This window comes from Muntiacus reevesi, chromosome 1 (assembly GCF_963930625.1).
Source record: "Muntiacus reevesi chromosome 1, mMunRee1.1, whole genome shotgun sequence".
NCBI lineage: Eukaryota > Metazoa > Chordata > Mammalia > Artiodactyla > Cervidae > Muntiacus > Muntiacus reevesi.
This window is the reverse complement of record NC_089249.1, coordinates 201,836,452-201,853,655: the sequence shown is the minus strand read 5'-3', so window position 1 is coordinate 201,853,655 and position 17,204 is coordinate 201,836,452. Positions and strand designations below refer to the sequence as shown.

At 38.3% G+C, this 17,204-nt stretch overlaps 1 protein-coding gene across 6 annotated transcripts in view; it reads left to right on the top strand.

Moving 5' to 3' along the window:
* The window catches only part of CDC42SE2 (CDC42 small effector 2), a 108,301-nt gene that overhangs the window by 56,877 nt on the left and 34,220 nt on the right, over positions 1–17,204 (top strand). For all 6 annotated transcript variants that reach the window (XM_065918171.1, XM_065918168.1, XM_065918167.1 and 3 more), the window contains one exon: positions 3,689–4,005. In XM_065918171.1, coding sequence (XP_065774243.1) covers positions 3,952–4,005 — 54 coding nt within the window. In that variant the 5' untranslated portion in view covers positions 3,689–3,951. The remainder of the gene's footprint in view (positions 1–3,688; positions 4,006–17,204) is intronic.

Genomic DNA, 17,204 nt, shown 5'->3' with positions numbered 1-17,204 from the left:
TGATTTACAGTATTGTGTTAATTTCTGCTGTATAGCTAAGTGACTCAGTTATATTCTTTTTTATATTATTCTCCATTGTGGTTTATTTAGGATGTTTAGTTCCCTGTGCTATACAGTAAGACCTTGTTGTTTATCCTTTTTATATGTAACAGTTTGCATCTACTAACTCTAAAGTCCCAGTCCAGCCCTCCCCACCCCCCACCCCTTTGGCAGCCACAAGCCTGTTCTCTGTGTCTGAGTCTTGCATCATAGATGTGTTCATTTGTGCAGTATTTTCAGTTCCACATAGAAGTGATAGCATATGGTATTTGTCTTTCTCTTTTTGATTTACTTCACTTAGTATGATAGTTAATTGTGTCCGTGTTGCTGCAAATGGCATTATTTTGTTCTTCTTTTTTATGTCTGTTGTATTCCATTGTATATATGTACCACATCATCTTTACCCATTCACCTCTCGATGGAAATTTAGCTTGTTTTCATGTCTTGGCTATTGGAGGTAGTGCTGCTAGAAACGTGGGAGTGCATGTGTCTTTTTGAATTACAGTTTTTTCAGGTATATGTGCAGGAGTGGGATTGCTAGATTATATGGTAATTCTATTTTAAAATAGTTTTCTGAGGCTCTTTCCATAGTGGCTGTACTAGTTTACATCCTTCCTACATTGTGGGAGGGTTGCCTTTTCTCCATACCCTCTCCATTATTTGTAGACTTCTTAATGATGGCCATTCTGACTGGTGTGAGGTGGTACTTCATTGTAGTTTTGGTTTGCATTTCTCTAATAATAGCAATGTTGAGCATCTTTTCATGGACTTATTTCATATACCTGTATTTCTTCTTTGGAGAATGTCTCTGTAGTCTTCTGCCCGTTTTTTGATTAAGTTGTTTTTGTTGTTGAGTTGTATGAGCTGTTAGTATATTTTGGAAATTAAGGCCTTGTGGGTGGCATTGTTTGCACATATTTTTTCCCTTAGAAATTCTTTTTTATTCTTTTTTTTTTTTTGGTGGGGAATGTAGACCTTCAGGTTGTTTCCTAAAAATTCACAGCTGTTAAAAATTATTTTTGTTACTTCATTGTACTGTTCGCTATTTTAATTTTAATAACAAAAGCATGTTATATCAGTATAACTCTTTGTAATATATGTAGTACCCTTATGTACATCCTGATTTAGCCCTCATTTCAGACCTGTGACATTGGCAGTGTAGCATTCCATTTTTATAACTAACAGAGCTTGTCAGTTCCTCAGGGTAACATTGTGAAAAATTAAGATGGTAGAAAAATTAAGATGGTATCAACAATTGCCACCGTTCATTTATTTCAAAGTCTACATTCTAAATTGTATCCAATTTTGTTTCACACAAACTAAGCATGCTCTGTACCTCAACTGAGTTAAAGTGTTTCTCAAAAAAAGGAAAAGAAATTATTTGGTTAGAGGTAAGCCTCCTTGCCTTGTTTTTTTTGTTTTGTTTTTGAGTCATGGCCTTACTGTTTCTTTGGAAGTTGACCTAAAAAGTTTTGTTTTATTGATTTGTGTGTAGGATGTTGGGACATAAATTCTTTAAATTGTCAGCAGTGAAACTGTTCACACAAGTATGAATCCTACATCTGTGGCATTTGATTTAGGTGTGGAAGGGGAGGAGGAGGGGAAAGGCTGAGGAGGTTATATTTTTCACCAGAGAATGCTGCTACTACTTCTATACCTTTTTACTCACCGCCAATCTCTGAAAGCCAAGAGACTGAGATTTTAATGCAAGGAAGCTCTGCAAATCACCAAGTAGCCTCACAGTTCATGTAAGCTTTTCTAAAATCTTCTAATGAAACGATGGTTTGTGAAATGCTCTGGTGCTGTAGTCTAGTTTGACCCCTGATTTATGTGTGGAATCTGCTGAGTTGTGTTGAAAGCCAAGTTTAGTTGTTGATGCTGCAAAGTGACACTTCTTTTGTTATCTTAAGATATTAAAAGTCAGGTTTTCAATGTGGACATGATTTAAGCAACACCGAGTTCCGGAAGTGAAAGTAACTATGAGTGTATTTATTATTAGTGTCTGTGGGAATTTTTGTGACAAATTCAGTACTTCTCTAAAGGTGTTATGTATAAATCTGTTTTAAGTATATACACATTTGTAAAAAATTCTAAAAAGAAATTTTGTGTAGAAAAGCAAGAAGATGGAAAATATATTGGTATGATATTCCAAGGCCCAGTTGAAACATTTTTAGACTTAAATGTTTACTTAACAAATAAAAACCTGTGGAGCTGCAAACATCCCCTTGGTTTGAAAATGTATTTCATCCTATCTGTTTTCTAGGTGATATGCTTAAGTATCTTTTCTGTCTTATCTCCAGAAATACAAATTAGTATACTTCAAACAGTCACTCTTCAGCTAAACATTAAGAAAGGAAATATTGCGAATATCACTTTCAAAGTAGTACGTGTGTGGGAAAATGTGTATTTAAAAATTTTAAAAATAGGAATAACTTTACTCTGGGAAGGAAATTTGAATTTGTGGAAATGTGGATTTCTAAATATGGAAGCCATTGATTAATTTTAAGTGTTAAACAGAAAGAACATTTACTTAGTTAAAAAGTGAAGAAAATAAAACACCTTCCATTGTAAAATTAATATTTGACAGTGGTTTCTGGCAAAGATAAATTATAAGTAAAAAGGGTGTTGCCTGGCATTGTATGTAGATGAGAAAATATGATGATAGAATAAACCATATACTAGATTTTAAAACCTCAGATTTCAAATCCAATAGAGTTGAAACATCAGAGTAACTCGGTGTTTGTATGTGCAACAATAGCAATGGTGAGCATAAGGAATTTCAGTGTCAAACAAAGGCATGTTTGTTTTCATAGAATTGGTTAAAAGAGATTTCACAGTAATTTTTTAATGGCCAAGATCTTTGATTCAGGGTGGAATTAAGCTTGTCAAGTAAAAAGTAGCTGAAATAATGTTTGTGATGTTGTAAATATAACCCTTTGCTCTAATGCTCTTGCTGGGGAAATAAATGAAACATACTTTCTTTTGAGCTTATAAACCTTCATAGTGTTTACTCACTTCATTGGACAGAGCCAGTTGCAAGACTGCTACTTCTTTGTTTCAGAGTTTGGGTGAGGTGAGGAAAGTTCATCTCTCCTTGAAAATGCATTCCATTTTCTGAATTTTAACTGTGGTGATAGTATGCGTTTTCTTCCTTCTTATCTTCTCTGAACATATGCTTAAAGCTTAATGTGTCATTGTCCTGTAATATGTTAGAAGGCATGTCCTTTGGACTGTGTAGAATGAGGGTCCCAAATTCATGCCTTGTTATGGCCTACGTTTGTGCCATTGAACATGTATGCATTAATCTCCATCAAAGATCTTCTATATAGATATAAAAATGACAGTCATTTATGTCTTCCTGATTTAGAGTCATGGCTTTGGGAAAAGCTTTTTTAGTCACAAAACACAGTGCTCTATGAAGGCAAGGATTACTGTTTCCTTTCAGTTCTTATGTTACTAATACCTGACACTGAAAAAATACTTAAATTTTTTTTTTGTTGAGTGACTTACCAGTTTATTAAAGTCTTGATTTTTTTTCAGTGTTTACATTTTTTGAAATATTCTTTATTTTATCAGAGATTTAAGAAATAAAAGCTTCTAAGGATAAGTAAAGTAACTTGTTTTCTTTCCTTCTTTTTTCTTTTTCTAGACCACCTGTTGAGGCCCTGAGTCAAGACAACAATTTTTATACCTTTCCTGGTGGTTCAGAAACAAAGAAAGGAGATAATCTGACCTTTTCTTTACTAGATTGACTGTAAAAGATACTTGACTTCCAGGAACAAGCACAGAGAAGTAATAAAATTATTTTGGCATCATTGGACGTTGATCACATTGAGAAGCGTGCTTTGTGAAGCTCCCTGAGTTGAGATTTGGAAACTTCATTGGTGCTCATTTATAACTTGGACTATCAGCATGAGTGAATTCTGGTTGTGTTTCAACTGCTGTATTGCAGAACAGCCTCAACCTGTAAGTATGAAGTGATACACATACAAATTGGGTGGGGTACTTGTTATGCATACGGTTGATTCTCAGGTTAAGAACCAGGATCCAGTAGTGATTGCAGGGCAGTTCCAAGGCCTGTCAGTGAAATTCTAAACATCTGGCTAAAGAAAGAAAAAAGTAAGTTTGTTTTGAGTAAATGCCATAAGAAGAACTGTGCTAGACTACTGCATGTGATTGAGAAGGTTGTAGACCAACTTCCGGCGGGCCGGTGAGAGGAGAGGGAGGCACCCCGAGGCAGGACAGCCAGGTCGGCTTTGGAATCAGTGGGTGGGAGACGGTGAGCCAGGATTTATCATCTCATTTTCCTCACAGCAGTTCTCTGGGGAAGTTGCCACTATCCTTATTTCTCTGTAGACACAGGTTCAGGTTTTTTTTTGCCCTGAGTGGATAGTAAGTAGTCTTGGCTGACCATTTCTTGGTACCTGCCTCACTTTTGTCCCTTTTAACTGTGCACATTTTGTTACCTCTACCAAAATTCTACCCTCCCCCTCCAGTTTTCTCTTCATCTTTTAAGATGTCTTGTATCAAATGTCAACTCTGTGAAATCTTCCCCAGCTTTCTCCTGACTTAGGGGAAAATACCTCATCAGTATTTCCACCAGCTCTTTTAGTTCATTTTTCTATGGTAGGATGGAACTCCTTGCGTAGTAACTACTGTAGTCTCTTCTTTAAGGGCCCTCACCATGTTTACTTTGTATCTTCAGGATCACATCTAATATCTTGGAGAATGTGGTTGTACATGCTAGCCGGTTTGCTGGCTGAATAAATGAATTTCTATTGTATTCTGTTTGGCTTAACATTTGTAACAATATGAAAGGAAGAATGAGGTGTAATCTTAAGGTCTCCTCAGATCTTTTCTGAGCCTTTCCCTGGTCATACATACACAGTTACTTTTTAATTTTCCTCATATATAGTTGTTTCTGAATGTCCTGGTCTTTAATGTCTGGCTCTGAAAAAGGGAAAATGTGAAAAAGTGAGGGCAGGGAGGAGAAGAAGGGGCACTGGCTTTTTAAATCCTCTGGAAGTCACTTCAACCAGAGGATGAGGGGCTTGCAACAGTTGAGGAGTTGCGCACCAACAGTGGCGGCCTGTCTGCTGGTCTGCTCCCCTATGATCAGAAGTGGAGATGTTTGGAGGTCAAGCTTCTTTTTGCCCACCCTGGCTCCCCAGAGGTTGTGTGCATGATGTGCAAAGACCACAGCTATGGGAGGAGGGGAGCCCTGCTCTGCTCCTCTGCTGAGAGCTGACACTGACTAAAACTAGCTGCAATTTACTTTTCACGTTTTCCCCTGGAAGTTGCAAGCCTTAAAGAGACTCCAGAGTTCCAGAATAGATACAGCAGACAGATAATGCCTGTACAGTGGTGGTGGGGATACTGATTCCTACTGCTAACTTCTTCACAGTCTTCCCTTTTGCTACTTTTGTAATACTGTTTTTTACATTTAGTTCTTGGATCCATGAAGTATGGAGAGTTGCTTTGTGTGGCATAAGGTAGGGCTCTGACTATTCTTTCATGTTAAGTTGGCTATCTAAAAGCAGTTTATTAAATAGCCAGTGTTTTTATTAGTGATATGAAATGTCACCTTTATTATAAACTACATTTTCACATATTTAAAGAGACTACTCTTAAAATCTGTCCTGTTCTTTTGGTTACACCTGTGCCATTGTACCTGCTACCGTTACTTAGTATGTAACTCTTCTTTTTAAACTATTTTGATAAGTCCTATTTTTAAGCTGGATTGTTACTACATGGGTTTTTATTACTGTGTTATCTTTTGTATTTTTTTTTCTTTGAATGAGATATATCATGCATCTTGTAAATCATTTAGGTGTGTACCTTAGAATTGCATTGTATCTAGATGTAATGGGATGAGAATTGACATCTTTCAAATTTTGAGCAATTCCATTGAGAAGCATAGCCTGCATCTTCATTTGTACAGATCTTTCCATGTCCTTTTATTAAGTTAAAATTTTCATCATGTAAGTTCTGCATATTTCTTGCTCAGTTTTTTTCTGTTTTTTTTAATGACTTTTCGTTGCTATTCTAAAGGAAAATGTTTTGCTATTACATTTCCTAGTGGATTTTTTTTTACCATTTTGTAAGCAATTAATAATTTTTAATACACCAATTTTGTATCCGGATACCATACTGAACAGTTTATATTTCTTAAATTTCTCTATATAGTGACATTTTGTTTGTCTTAATTCTCATATGTAAACTTTTTTCCCTATTGAAATCTTTCTGCATTGGTTCCTAGTGGATTTTTTTTTTTTTTTTACCATTTTGTAAGCAATTAATAGTTTTTAATACACCAATTTTGTATCCAGATATCATACTGAACACTTTATATTTCTTAAATTTCTCCATACAGTGACATTTTGTTTGTCTTAATTCTCATATGTAAACTTTTCTCCCTATTGAAATCTTTCTGCATTGGTTAAGACCTCCAATATGATGTGGAATAGTGTCAGTGATGGCTGAACATTCTTGCTTCTGACTTTTTTAATGAGAAAGGTTGAAATTTACTTAAGAGTAAAATGAATATTTATTTCAGTAACCATTTACCTGTGCATTTGTCATTGTGTATCATTTATGACTTATATTACCAATGATTGCATTTTCAACAATTTTGAAAGATTTTAGAATACTTGAATCCTATCACCATACTGTTTTCAGTATGCCTTGTAATTTTTGTTGAAAGTCATTTGTGATAATATGCTGAGTCAAAGAAACTGAGGGAAATAGGCCTGTAGTGTTAGTTTTTGTGTTTACCTGTGTGGGGATTAGGCTTTGCTCACTCTTTGCTGTAGGGGTCCCAGGATAGCATTTTCTGCGGTGTCCTTTTTGTGCCCTCTTGTCTTTGGTTTCCCTAGGACCTCTCCTTAAGTAAGGTCTGAGAAGTCAGGTCTTTCCATTGTGTTTCCCTGTATTTTCACACAGGAGCACTGTTGATACGCTGATGAGATGTTGGAGACGGGGAAGCATGATACCCTGCTGTGGTTAGGTTTCAGCCTTTTAGTGAGCCTGCGCCCGCTGGACTGTGACCTACACAAGTGCTTCTCAGTTTTGTTTCAGTTTTTTTTTTTTACTCCACAGTTGAGACAGAAAGGCTAGAGGAGGCTACAGTTGAATGTTTCCCTTCCCCAAAGTTGGTTGGTTTCTGATAAAACCTCAGTCAATGAGGAGCTGGCAAAATAGGTTTCTTTTGAGGGGAGGCTTTGTTTAGAAGAACGGGCAAATTCCCATAGTGCCAGATTGCAGAGGGCCATTACAAATTGGGCTTCCCTGGTGGCTCAGTGGTAAAGAACCTGCCTGCCCATGCAAGAGACGTGGGTTTGATGCCTGGTCCAGGAAGATCCCTGGAAGAATGGCGACTCACTCTTGCCTGGAAGAGTTCCCATGGACAGAAGACTGTGGCGGACCACAGTCCGTGGGGTTGTAAAGAGTCGGACACGACTGAAGTGACTGAACAGCAGCAACAATGTAAACTGCTGTGAGAACCCTACCCGGGGCCTGTGTGTGGCAGTGGTCTAGGTGTGGTTTTTTGGTGTGGTCTGAGTCAGAGAGAGTTCAGGCAAAGTATCAAACCTCTCCTGATCTTTAGTTCACTGAGAATATAGAGATTGGATTGGGTGAAGTACTATTTACCTAAGATGATGCAAGTTAGCCTAAATCATAGTGACTTAAAACAGACTTTTACTATCTCACAGATTGACTTAGTTGGTGTTATCTGACTCTTTGCCACCCTGTGAACTGCAGCCCGCCAGGCTCCTCTGTCCATGGGATTTCCCAGGCAAGAAGACTGGAGTGGGTTGCTGGTTCCTTGTCCATAACTAAGATGATGCAACTTAACCTAAACCGTAGTGGTTTAAAACAGACTTTTATTATCTCACAGATTCTGTGGGTCAGGAATCCAGGCAGTGTGCAACCAAGTCCTCTGTCTTAAGATATCTTTGAGGTGCCAGTTAAGGTGTCAGCTGAGGCCATAGTTATCTCAGGGTTCAGTGCAGAGCGGACCTGCTTTCTGGGTTAGTGAAGCAGTTATTGGCAGGGTTTCGTTCCTCTCTGAACCCTAGCAAGAGTCTTGGTTGGAATAAGGGCCTCCGTTCCGTGTTGGCTGGAGGCCTCGCTGTTTGTCGCCACACTGGTCTCTCCACAGAACCGCTTAGAGCGCGGTGACTGGCTTTCGTAATGTGAGGAAGGGGGCAGTCAAGATGGACGTCCGAATCTTTGTGACTTGACACCACTTTTTGCTGTATTCTGGCCCATGAAGTCTAGTTCACACCCAAGGGAGGGGAGTATACAAAGGCACGAATTCCAGGAGACAGGGGTCACTGGGACCAGCCTCACAGGCCGCCCACCACAGATTCCGCCCGAGGCCCCGCCCCGCACTCACATTCTCGGCACGCTCCCTCCCTCTCCCCAGGAGGAGGCCGCACATTCCGTTTCCAGCCCCAACTTCAGAGGCTCGGTCAAGTGCCTGGATAGCTAGCTGTGACACATTCTTTAACCGTAGCTAGCCAACAGGAAAAATGTAGTCAAAGAGGAAAATCATCTTATTTAAAAGAGTTAACCTGTGAAAAGAAGATGTTGAATTTGTTCTGTTTCAGTGGCATATCTCCCATCACAGTACTCCAGGTAGACAAAATACCCTTTTAGAGGAGGCAGGGAAAATAGGCCCGTCTCTGTTTAGATAACGTCAGAACCGAACGCACTGAACCAGCGTATAGTGTTGTCGCTTATTTTAAAATTCTACCTTTCCCTCCTCTTTGCTGAAGGAGAAGGAGATTTTTCTCTGGTATTCACTTTGAGAACATGGTAGAGTTCCTCGTGGTCACATTCGCAGGAGTACGGGGGCCCTCCTAAGACAGGCCTCCTAAACTCTCCAGCTGCCCACACTCACCGTCCACTAATTCCTCAGTTACAGTTGAGGTTTTCCTGCACTGGTTCTGCGTGTCCTGGAGGTTTCTGCCGTCTCTCCAGTTTCGGAGGCAGCGGTTTGCGCTGTGATCTCAGTTTTCTAAAGGACCTGAGAATAGTTGATGTTTCAGTTCAACTTTTTGACTGTGTGGATTGGCACGACATCTTTTAAGCCCCTTACATGTCAGACAGGAAACCACAAGTTCTATTTCCTTATTTTTTAAGGTTAATTTGTTTATTGCCAACATTCATAATGCGTATAACATTCTGTTTTACAGGTATACTCAAACTAGAAAGGCATAGGTTGGGAATTTAAAGAGTGGGAGCATAAGACTTTAGAATTATAGGTACAGGACATTAGAAATACATTTTCTGATACACAAAGCATTTGCAGTTTGAGGGTTTCTGTGCACATAAAACATGTCTGTATTGTGTTATTGTTTAATAATATGTAATTGTATGAAATATTCCACAAGAATAGCCGTTTTGGCTTGCTGAGAAAAATGACCCCACACTTCACGGCTCCACATGGTTACTGTAGTGGAAAAACACCTGGCTTGTTGGCATTAGGAAAAAACCCTTAAAGGATGCATGTATGATTTTGTGTGTGCTTACAGCCTACAGAAGCATACCTTGCAGCTCTAGCAGACAGTATCAAGAGTGCCTTATTTGAAAGCTGCTTGGTCATCTCCGGAGCTTCCTGAAGTCTGTACCAAAGTTGAGTGCTGTGTGCCAGCTCTCCCACTCCCTTACACCCCCTGCTCTTGCGCATTCCATGTGTGGAAAAGGAACAGCCCAGTACTGGGGAGAACTTAGAATGCATGTTTCTGAGTAGTAGCATAAGAGTCATGCTTTTCCTTCCTACTCTTTAGTTTTAGCACAGTACAGTACAGAATAAAATAGAGTCCCAACTTTTTGAGCCATGGTAATCTAAACCTTTAAAATTGGCTACAGTGTAAATGCTGTGGTTGTTGCTGCTACTTATGTACTAAGATAGGAATCTTTAAATGGTTGCTATTTTGCACCTTAATTTTTTAAAAAACAAGATCTGTCAGCTGTTTACAGGAATTTAGTGAGTGAATTTTTTACCTACTTCTTATTGTGCATTGGCGTGCTAGTGGACTTTTTTCACCAGCTTTTTTTTGAGTTATAATTGGTATACCCAAAAAAACTGCATAATTAATGTATTCAGTCTGGTGAGTTTGAATGTTTGTATACACGTGCTGCCATCACCACAGTTAAGGTAATAAACTTCTGAGTTATCCTCAAAAACAATAAATATTGATATACAACTGCCCCCCTTTATATTCATATTACATACTTTCCCTATATAGTGTTCCTCCACATGGTACTGAAGTTTTGTAGTGGTGTTTAATCTCCGAAATGTGTTATTTTAGACACCTATGCCAGTCATCATATATTAGCACTGATATTTCTCCAGACATTACGACTTCATTCTCTGTCATTCTAGTGGAGGAGATATTTAGTGAATCAGTAGGTGTCTGTGATGTCAGGTAATGGTAAATGTTCTGTGGAAAAAGAAAGCAGAGAAAAAGATAAAGGGAAATGGGGAAGGGATTAAGAGTGTACAGGAAAGACCTCTGATGAAATGGTGTTTAAGCTAAGATTTAAGGCACACAAGTAGGTAGGGAAGAGCGTTTCAGTCTGAGGGACTTGAGAGTACAAGAGTTCTGGAAGTGCAAGGGTTGTATGTATGAGAGGAATATCAAAAAGGGCAGAGTGGCTGTCGGCCAAGGCCGCAGTGGTGGGAAATGGGGTCAGAGATAGCGAAGGGCCAGGTCATGTATGGCCTTCCAGGCCATGGGAAGACTGACTTTTACACTCTGGAAATGGGAAATCATTGGATGGTTTTGTTCTAAGTGAAGCGTGTGTCCTTTTCTCAGTGGTTGACTGTTGCTGTGTGCCCAGACAGAGGCAGCACTGCCTGGCCACACCGCACCCTGGAGGCAGCGAGTTACCTTTTCCTCCCCGCACTTGCAGCCACTGAGTCCTCCTCGGCCCTCTGCAGTCGTGTGCGTAGCATGTTCTGAAATAAGATTGCTTATTTCCTGCAGTAACTTTTCTTACTTCCACTTTTATTGTTGTTTTGATGTGCAGTTCTAATCCATAGTAGTAGGGGTTGCGTACCTAAGTGATGAAGTGGTTACTGCCATTTAAAGAAAAAAATGAAGGGCGCTGTTCTCCATGTATTAGAGAGAGTAAGGTTTCTTCAAGGGAAGTAGGTGAAGAGTTGGAGGGAGATGGGATGGGTCAGTAGACAGAGGTTGCTTGTAGACCTTAGACTGAGAGGAAGAGCCAATAATAGTTCAATGAAAGGTGGCTAGAGGAAGCTCTCAGTAAGGGCATTCTGGAATTTCAGAGGATTTATGCCAGGCAAGAATGTTTGCTCAAGTGTGATGCATCTCTATCAGTACTGTGTGATGAAGACCCCAGATGGCATGATTCATGTAGAACTTCCTTTTTCAGGAATCACATTCCCACACACCCTAAATGAGGTGTGAATTTGATTGATATGGTATCATTTTTCCTTTTCCTGAAAATGCAAATATGCCTGCTCTTAATTTGTTTAACTAAAAGTCATATTATATAGCTATAGTCCTCTCAAACCATTTAACAGATGAAGTTTTGTAAATGAAAATTAAAAATCACCCTGATCAGTAGAGAAATGAAAAACATCCCTACTTTGTAGAAAGGCAGTGCAGAGGACTGATTCAAATGTCTTAACCATATGCTAAACCTGGAAACGAGGCAAGATGATCTTACTCACTGGGACTGCCTGTCCTGTCTCAGGAGCAGCTTCTGGATTTCCTCTAGAGACAGTAAGCTGCTCTCAGATATGGTGGATGGTACGCCCTCTGTACTTTCATATACCTCTGGGGAAAGTGTGAATTTGTGTACATGAACTTTGAAGACAGACTAGAAAGGCTCTTGGCATGAGGTGCTCCCGTCCTGTTTTGTGCCTAGAGCACAGTCAGGAAGTGCTTAGTCCGTGTCCCTAGCATTCCCTGCGAATACCAGCTGGAGAGGCGCGGGAGTGGTGGCGGGTGAGAGGTGGGAGTAAATAACATGGTAGTAGAAGGCCATTTTTCTTAGAAACTAGAAGGCTTTTATGTTTGTTGATGTCAGAAAGGAAATTGTTTTCTTTAATGCTTTTATTAAGTTGATCTTGATTTAATTTCAGTTGGAGTTTTTCAATATATACATGAAAGTAAAGCAGGCTGTTCCTTAGCAAGCCATGAGGTTGCTGCCATTTATCATTTCTTTTTTTTTTTCATTTATTTTTATTAGTTGGAGCCTAATTACTTTACAGTATTGTAGTGGTTTTTCATTTATCATTTCTTAAAAAGTGACATCAGCAAAAATAATAATTGAAAAGTAGATGGTGGTATACTCAACCTCATGCACTCAGCTTTAGCAACATCGATTCATATCTGATCAGTGCATCTACTTTGGCTTTTTTATATTCTGAAGTCAAATTTCAAGCATTATTTCATTTTATCTATAAATACCTTTAGTTTTTATCTCTGAGATAATGACTGTTATTTAACATAACCACAGTACCATTATCATACCAAAAAATACTTTAAAAGTTTCTTTTACTTATAAATGTACTATATAATAAATAGTTAATAAAACAAGTATATTATGAATCAAATATTACCCAAGTCAAAAAGTGGAGCCTTGCCAACACCCCGGAAGCCGCTTAGCATTCTCATTTACATCTCTTCTCCAACACCTGGAGGAGCTGCTGCCCTGCTGCTTATGGTAATCATTTCCTTATTGTGTTTTACGATTTTTCCATTTGTGTGTGCCCTGAACACTATAGTTGGTTTACCTGTTTTAACTTTAAATGAGTGGTGTTGCACTGGATATAATTGTGTTTTCTTCTTTAATTCAACATTAAATTTAGAAGACTAATCTGTATTGAGGCCGTTAGCTGAACTTAATTTCCTCTTCTCTAGAGTGTTCTGTTGTTATGACTACACCATGTACATCCATATAGTCCTTTTGAAATTCTGAATTGTTACCAATACGGAGCTATTATGAATGATGCTCGTTTGGGCCTTTGTGAATGTGTTGCCTGGTGAACACATGCTAGAAGTTTCTCTAGAGTTTAAGGGGTGAAATTACTGTTTCTAAAGTCTTAAGGACACTAGCTTTTACCATATAAGATACAATTGTTTTAAATGTTATTGTTGTTAATTCAAGTCACTAAGTCTTGTTCAGCTCTTTGTGACACCATGGGCTGCAGCATGCCAGGCATTTCTGTCCTTCACTATCTCCCAGAGTTTGCTCAAATTCATGTCCATTGAGTCAGTTGATGCCATCCAACTATCTCATCCTCTGTCGCCCTCTTCTCCTCCTACCGTTAATCTTCCCATATCAGGATCTTTTCCAATGAGTTGGCTCTTTGCATCAGTTAGTCAAAGGATTGGAGCTTCAGCTTTAGCATCAGTCCTTCCAGTGAATATTCAGGGTTGATTTCCTTTAGGATTGACTGGCTTGATCTCCTTGGAGTCCAAGGAACTCTCAAGAGTGTTCTCCAGGACAATTGAAAAGCATCAATTTGTTGACACTCAGCCTTCTTTATGGTCCAGCTCACACATCTGTATGTGACTACTGGAAAAACTAAAGCTTGGACTATGCTTACCTTTGTCACCAAAGTGATTTTTAATATGCTATCTAGGTTTGTAATAGCTTTCCTTCCAAGGAACAAGGATCTTTTAATTTCATGGCTTCAGTCACCTTCCTCAATGATTTTGGAGCCCAAGAAAATAAAATCTACCACTGTTTCTACTTTTCCCCTATCTATTTGTATTAAAGTGATGGGATCAGATGTCATGGTCCTTGTTTTTTGAATGTCGAGTTTTAAGCCAGCTTTCTTACTCTCCTCTTTCACCCTCATCAAGAGGCTCTTTAGTTCCTCTTCACTTTCTGCCATTAGAGTGGTATCATCTGCATTTCTGAGATTGTTGATACTTCTCCTGGTAATCTTAATTCCCGCTTGTGATTCATCCAGCCTGGCATTTTGCATGATGTACCCTGCATATAAATTAAATAAGCAGAGTGCGACAGATGACCTTGACGTACTCCTTTCCCCGTTTTGAAACCAGTCTGTTGTTCTACGTCTGGTTCTAACTCCCTTCTTGTCTTGCATACAGGTTTCTCAGGAGACAGGTAAGGTGGTCTTATATTCCCATCTCTCTAAGGATTTTCCAGTTTGTTGTGATCTACTCAGTCAAAGGCTTTAGTGTAGTCAGTGAAGCAGACGTAGGTGTTTTTCGGGAATTCCTTTGCTTTCTTTATGATATCCAGCGGATGTTGACAATTTGATTTCTGGTTCCTCTGCATTTTCTAAACTCAGCTTGTGTATCTGGAAGTTCTTGGTTCATGTATTGTTGAAGCCTAGCTTGAAGGATTTTGAGCATTGCCTTGCTAACATGTGAAATGACTTCAATTGTACAGTAGTTTGAATATTCTTTGGCATTCCCTTTCTTTGGGACTTGGATGAAAACAACCCTTTTCCAGTCCTGTGGAAAACGCCAGTGCTGAGTTTTCCAAATTTGCTGGCATATTGAGTGCAGCACTTTAACAGCATCATCTTTTAGAATTTAAAATAGTTCAGCTGGAATTCCATCACCTCCATCAGCTTTGTGTATAGTAATGCTTCCTAAGGCCCCCCTAAACTTGAAACTCGTGGATGTCTGGCTCTGGGTGAGTGACCACACTGTCATCGTTACTCAGGTCATTAAGGACTCTGTGTATTCTTGCCACCTCTTCTTAATCTCTTTGCTTCTGTTTTAAATGTGGTTTTACCAAATTTTGTTTCTGCCAGCAGTTTGAGTGTACCAGCCATTGTTCCGTAATCTCATCAAAGGCATGGTATTTTCAGACTTTCAGTTCTTATCAGCCTGAGAGGAAAAGTTTAATCTTGCATTTCAATTTAATGAGAATGAAAAGTAACCTGATTTTTTTTTTTAAACTTCTGGTTGTGAGTTTCAGGATTATACACATATCAGAGATTTCTTGAAATCAAATTCTTCGATCCAGCTCTTCCACACTTTTTGTCCTCTCTGCATATTGGTATTATACCATGAGTTCTTGAGAGTACAAAGAAAGGCACATTTAGATGATTTGAAGCAGAGTAAGTCAAGATATTATGCTGTGGGAGCTTTCATTCTTGTGTTTAGTTTCAAGTATGATTAAGCATTAGTCTGAGGCTTGCTAGTTGCTCTGTTTGTAGTAACTAGAAGAGAAATGCATTCAGAAACCACCAGGCATGTCTGTCATCCTATACACTAAATATTAGTAAAATTTAATTTTTAAAAAAGATGAAAAGTAAAAATAGAAGGTTAAGTCTTTTCCTGTAACATTCCAACACTCTCAGGTGAGCATATTCACATTTGAGACCATTGAATACAAAACAAGTCAGAACATGGAGCTCTGGAGTTGAGAAACAGGATTATCTTATCTTTATTGTGATAAAAATAATTATCACTGGGGGGAAAAATAGGAAAGAAACTCAGGGAAAGATTTATTTTGGGGAGTAGGAAGGGAAAAAAATATTGTGGTCAAATAGTTTAAAAAAAAAAGAAATATATATATATATGTATATATGTATGTGTGGTGGATAAGTCCTAACAATTTTATTCTCTATGCTCATTACAAAATACTGTCTATATCTTCATAAAGAAAATGTTCCTCATCTATGAGGTCATGTTAAGTGGCTATTGTGAGCTCCTATGAACTGGCAGCTTATGTGGATACTGAAACGTTTCTTAAAAGATCTTTTTTGCAGATCATCTCACCACATCTGGGAGATGGTCGTGTTTTGGTGGGAAACACTTCCTTCAGTACATGTTCCGTCATTTGTGTGAATGCTGTGAGTCTGCATCTTTTCATAAGGCTTTGAATTTTTAAAATGCCTAAAATTAAGGTTCTTCTGAAACCTCAATAGCATGAACCTTTGCATTGTTTTGTTTTTACTGATTTTGGGGTTTTATAAACCTAGAAACAGCAAGGATAAAGAGGATTAAGCCTTTATTTGTCCAGAGTTGGTGGTTTGGGTCCTGATTCTCACATGGCCTTGGTATATACAAATGGGATAGAAAGTTAAGGACCTCAATTGTATTATTTTTAAAAATCAGAAGAGAAAAGAAAAGAAGTCAGTATCAGAGAGGTAAAGTCTAGGTAATAAACTGTTCATAGTTGTAGAAGAGTAACATGTTTATGCAAATTTTATATAATTTGTAATTAAAGAGGAGTTAGAATTTGAGTAATCCTGGGACCTAATATTGTATTATAGCAAGATTTTAGTAATTATCTGGGACATATTTATAAATACCATATAAGACCTTTTTAAAAGCACTTAATCTGTTCATCTGTGACAAACACATAAAAACCATTTTGTTTTTCTTCTTTCTGTGCTTTAATCATGTTTATGATGGATAGAAAATATTACAGATCAATTTTGTTAGCTCTTATATGCAAGACAGATTCTAAGATCTCACCAAATAGCTCCTTTCAGTACTGAGTAAAGTTTGGTCTCTTATCACCTTTATACATAGTAAAAATTTTTCTAATATTTTAGATGTTTCCAGTGCTCATGTTCCACTTAGTTTTGTAGATTCATCATTCTTTTAGTTGTTTGAAGAGCTGTTTCAATGCTTATGTCCCTCTGTTTTAACTGGTGGGACAACATTTGTTTTATTTTTGTGTGTTACTTGTTACTTGTTTTCATTTGTTAATTGAGAATAATTTTCATACAATCATAAAATTATAATCTTAAAGGCATATAAACAAGTGTCTAGTCAAATGCATTACACACGGATTTGGAAACTACTAAGAAGTGAACTAGTAGACTGAATTAAGGCTAGTGAGTTAATGGGCAGAATCCTACCATTTTAAGACTAGTTTTCACTAGTATGTGTTTTGATAAATTAAATGGAAGTTATACACACATTGGATATTTACTGTTCTACATTGAACCAATTAATTAAACCTCAGCAAATAGAAATATTGACACATACCAAGGCAATAGCATCCCATTCCAGTACTCTTGCCTGGATAATCCCATGGACGGAGGAGCCTGGTAGGCTGCAGTCCATGGGGTCATTAAGAGTCGGACACTGAGTGACTTCACTTTCCCTTTTCACTTTCATGCATTTGAGAAGGAAATGTAGCCCACTCCAGTGTTCTTGCCTGGAGAATCCCAGGGACGG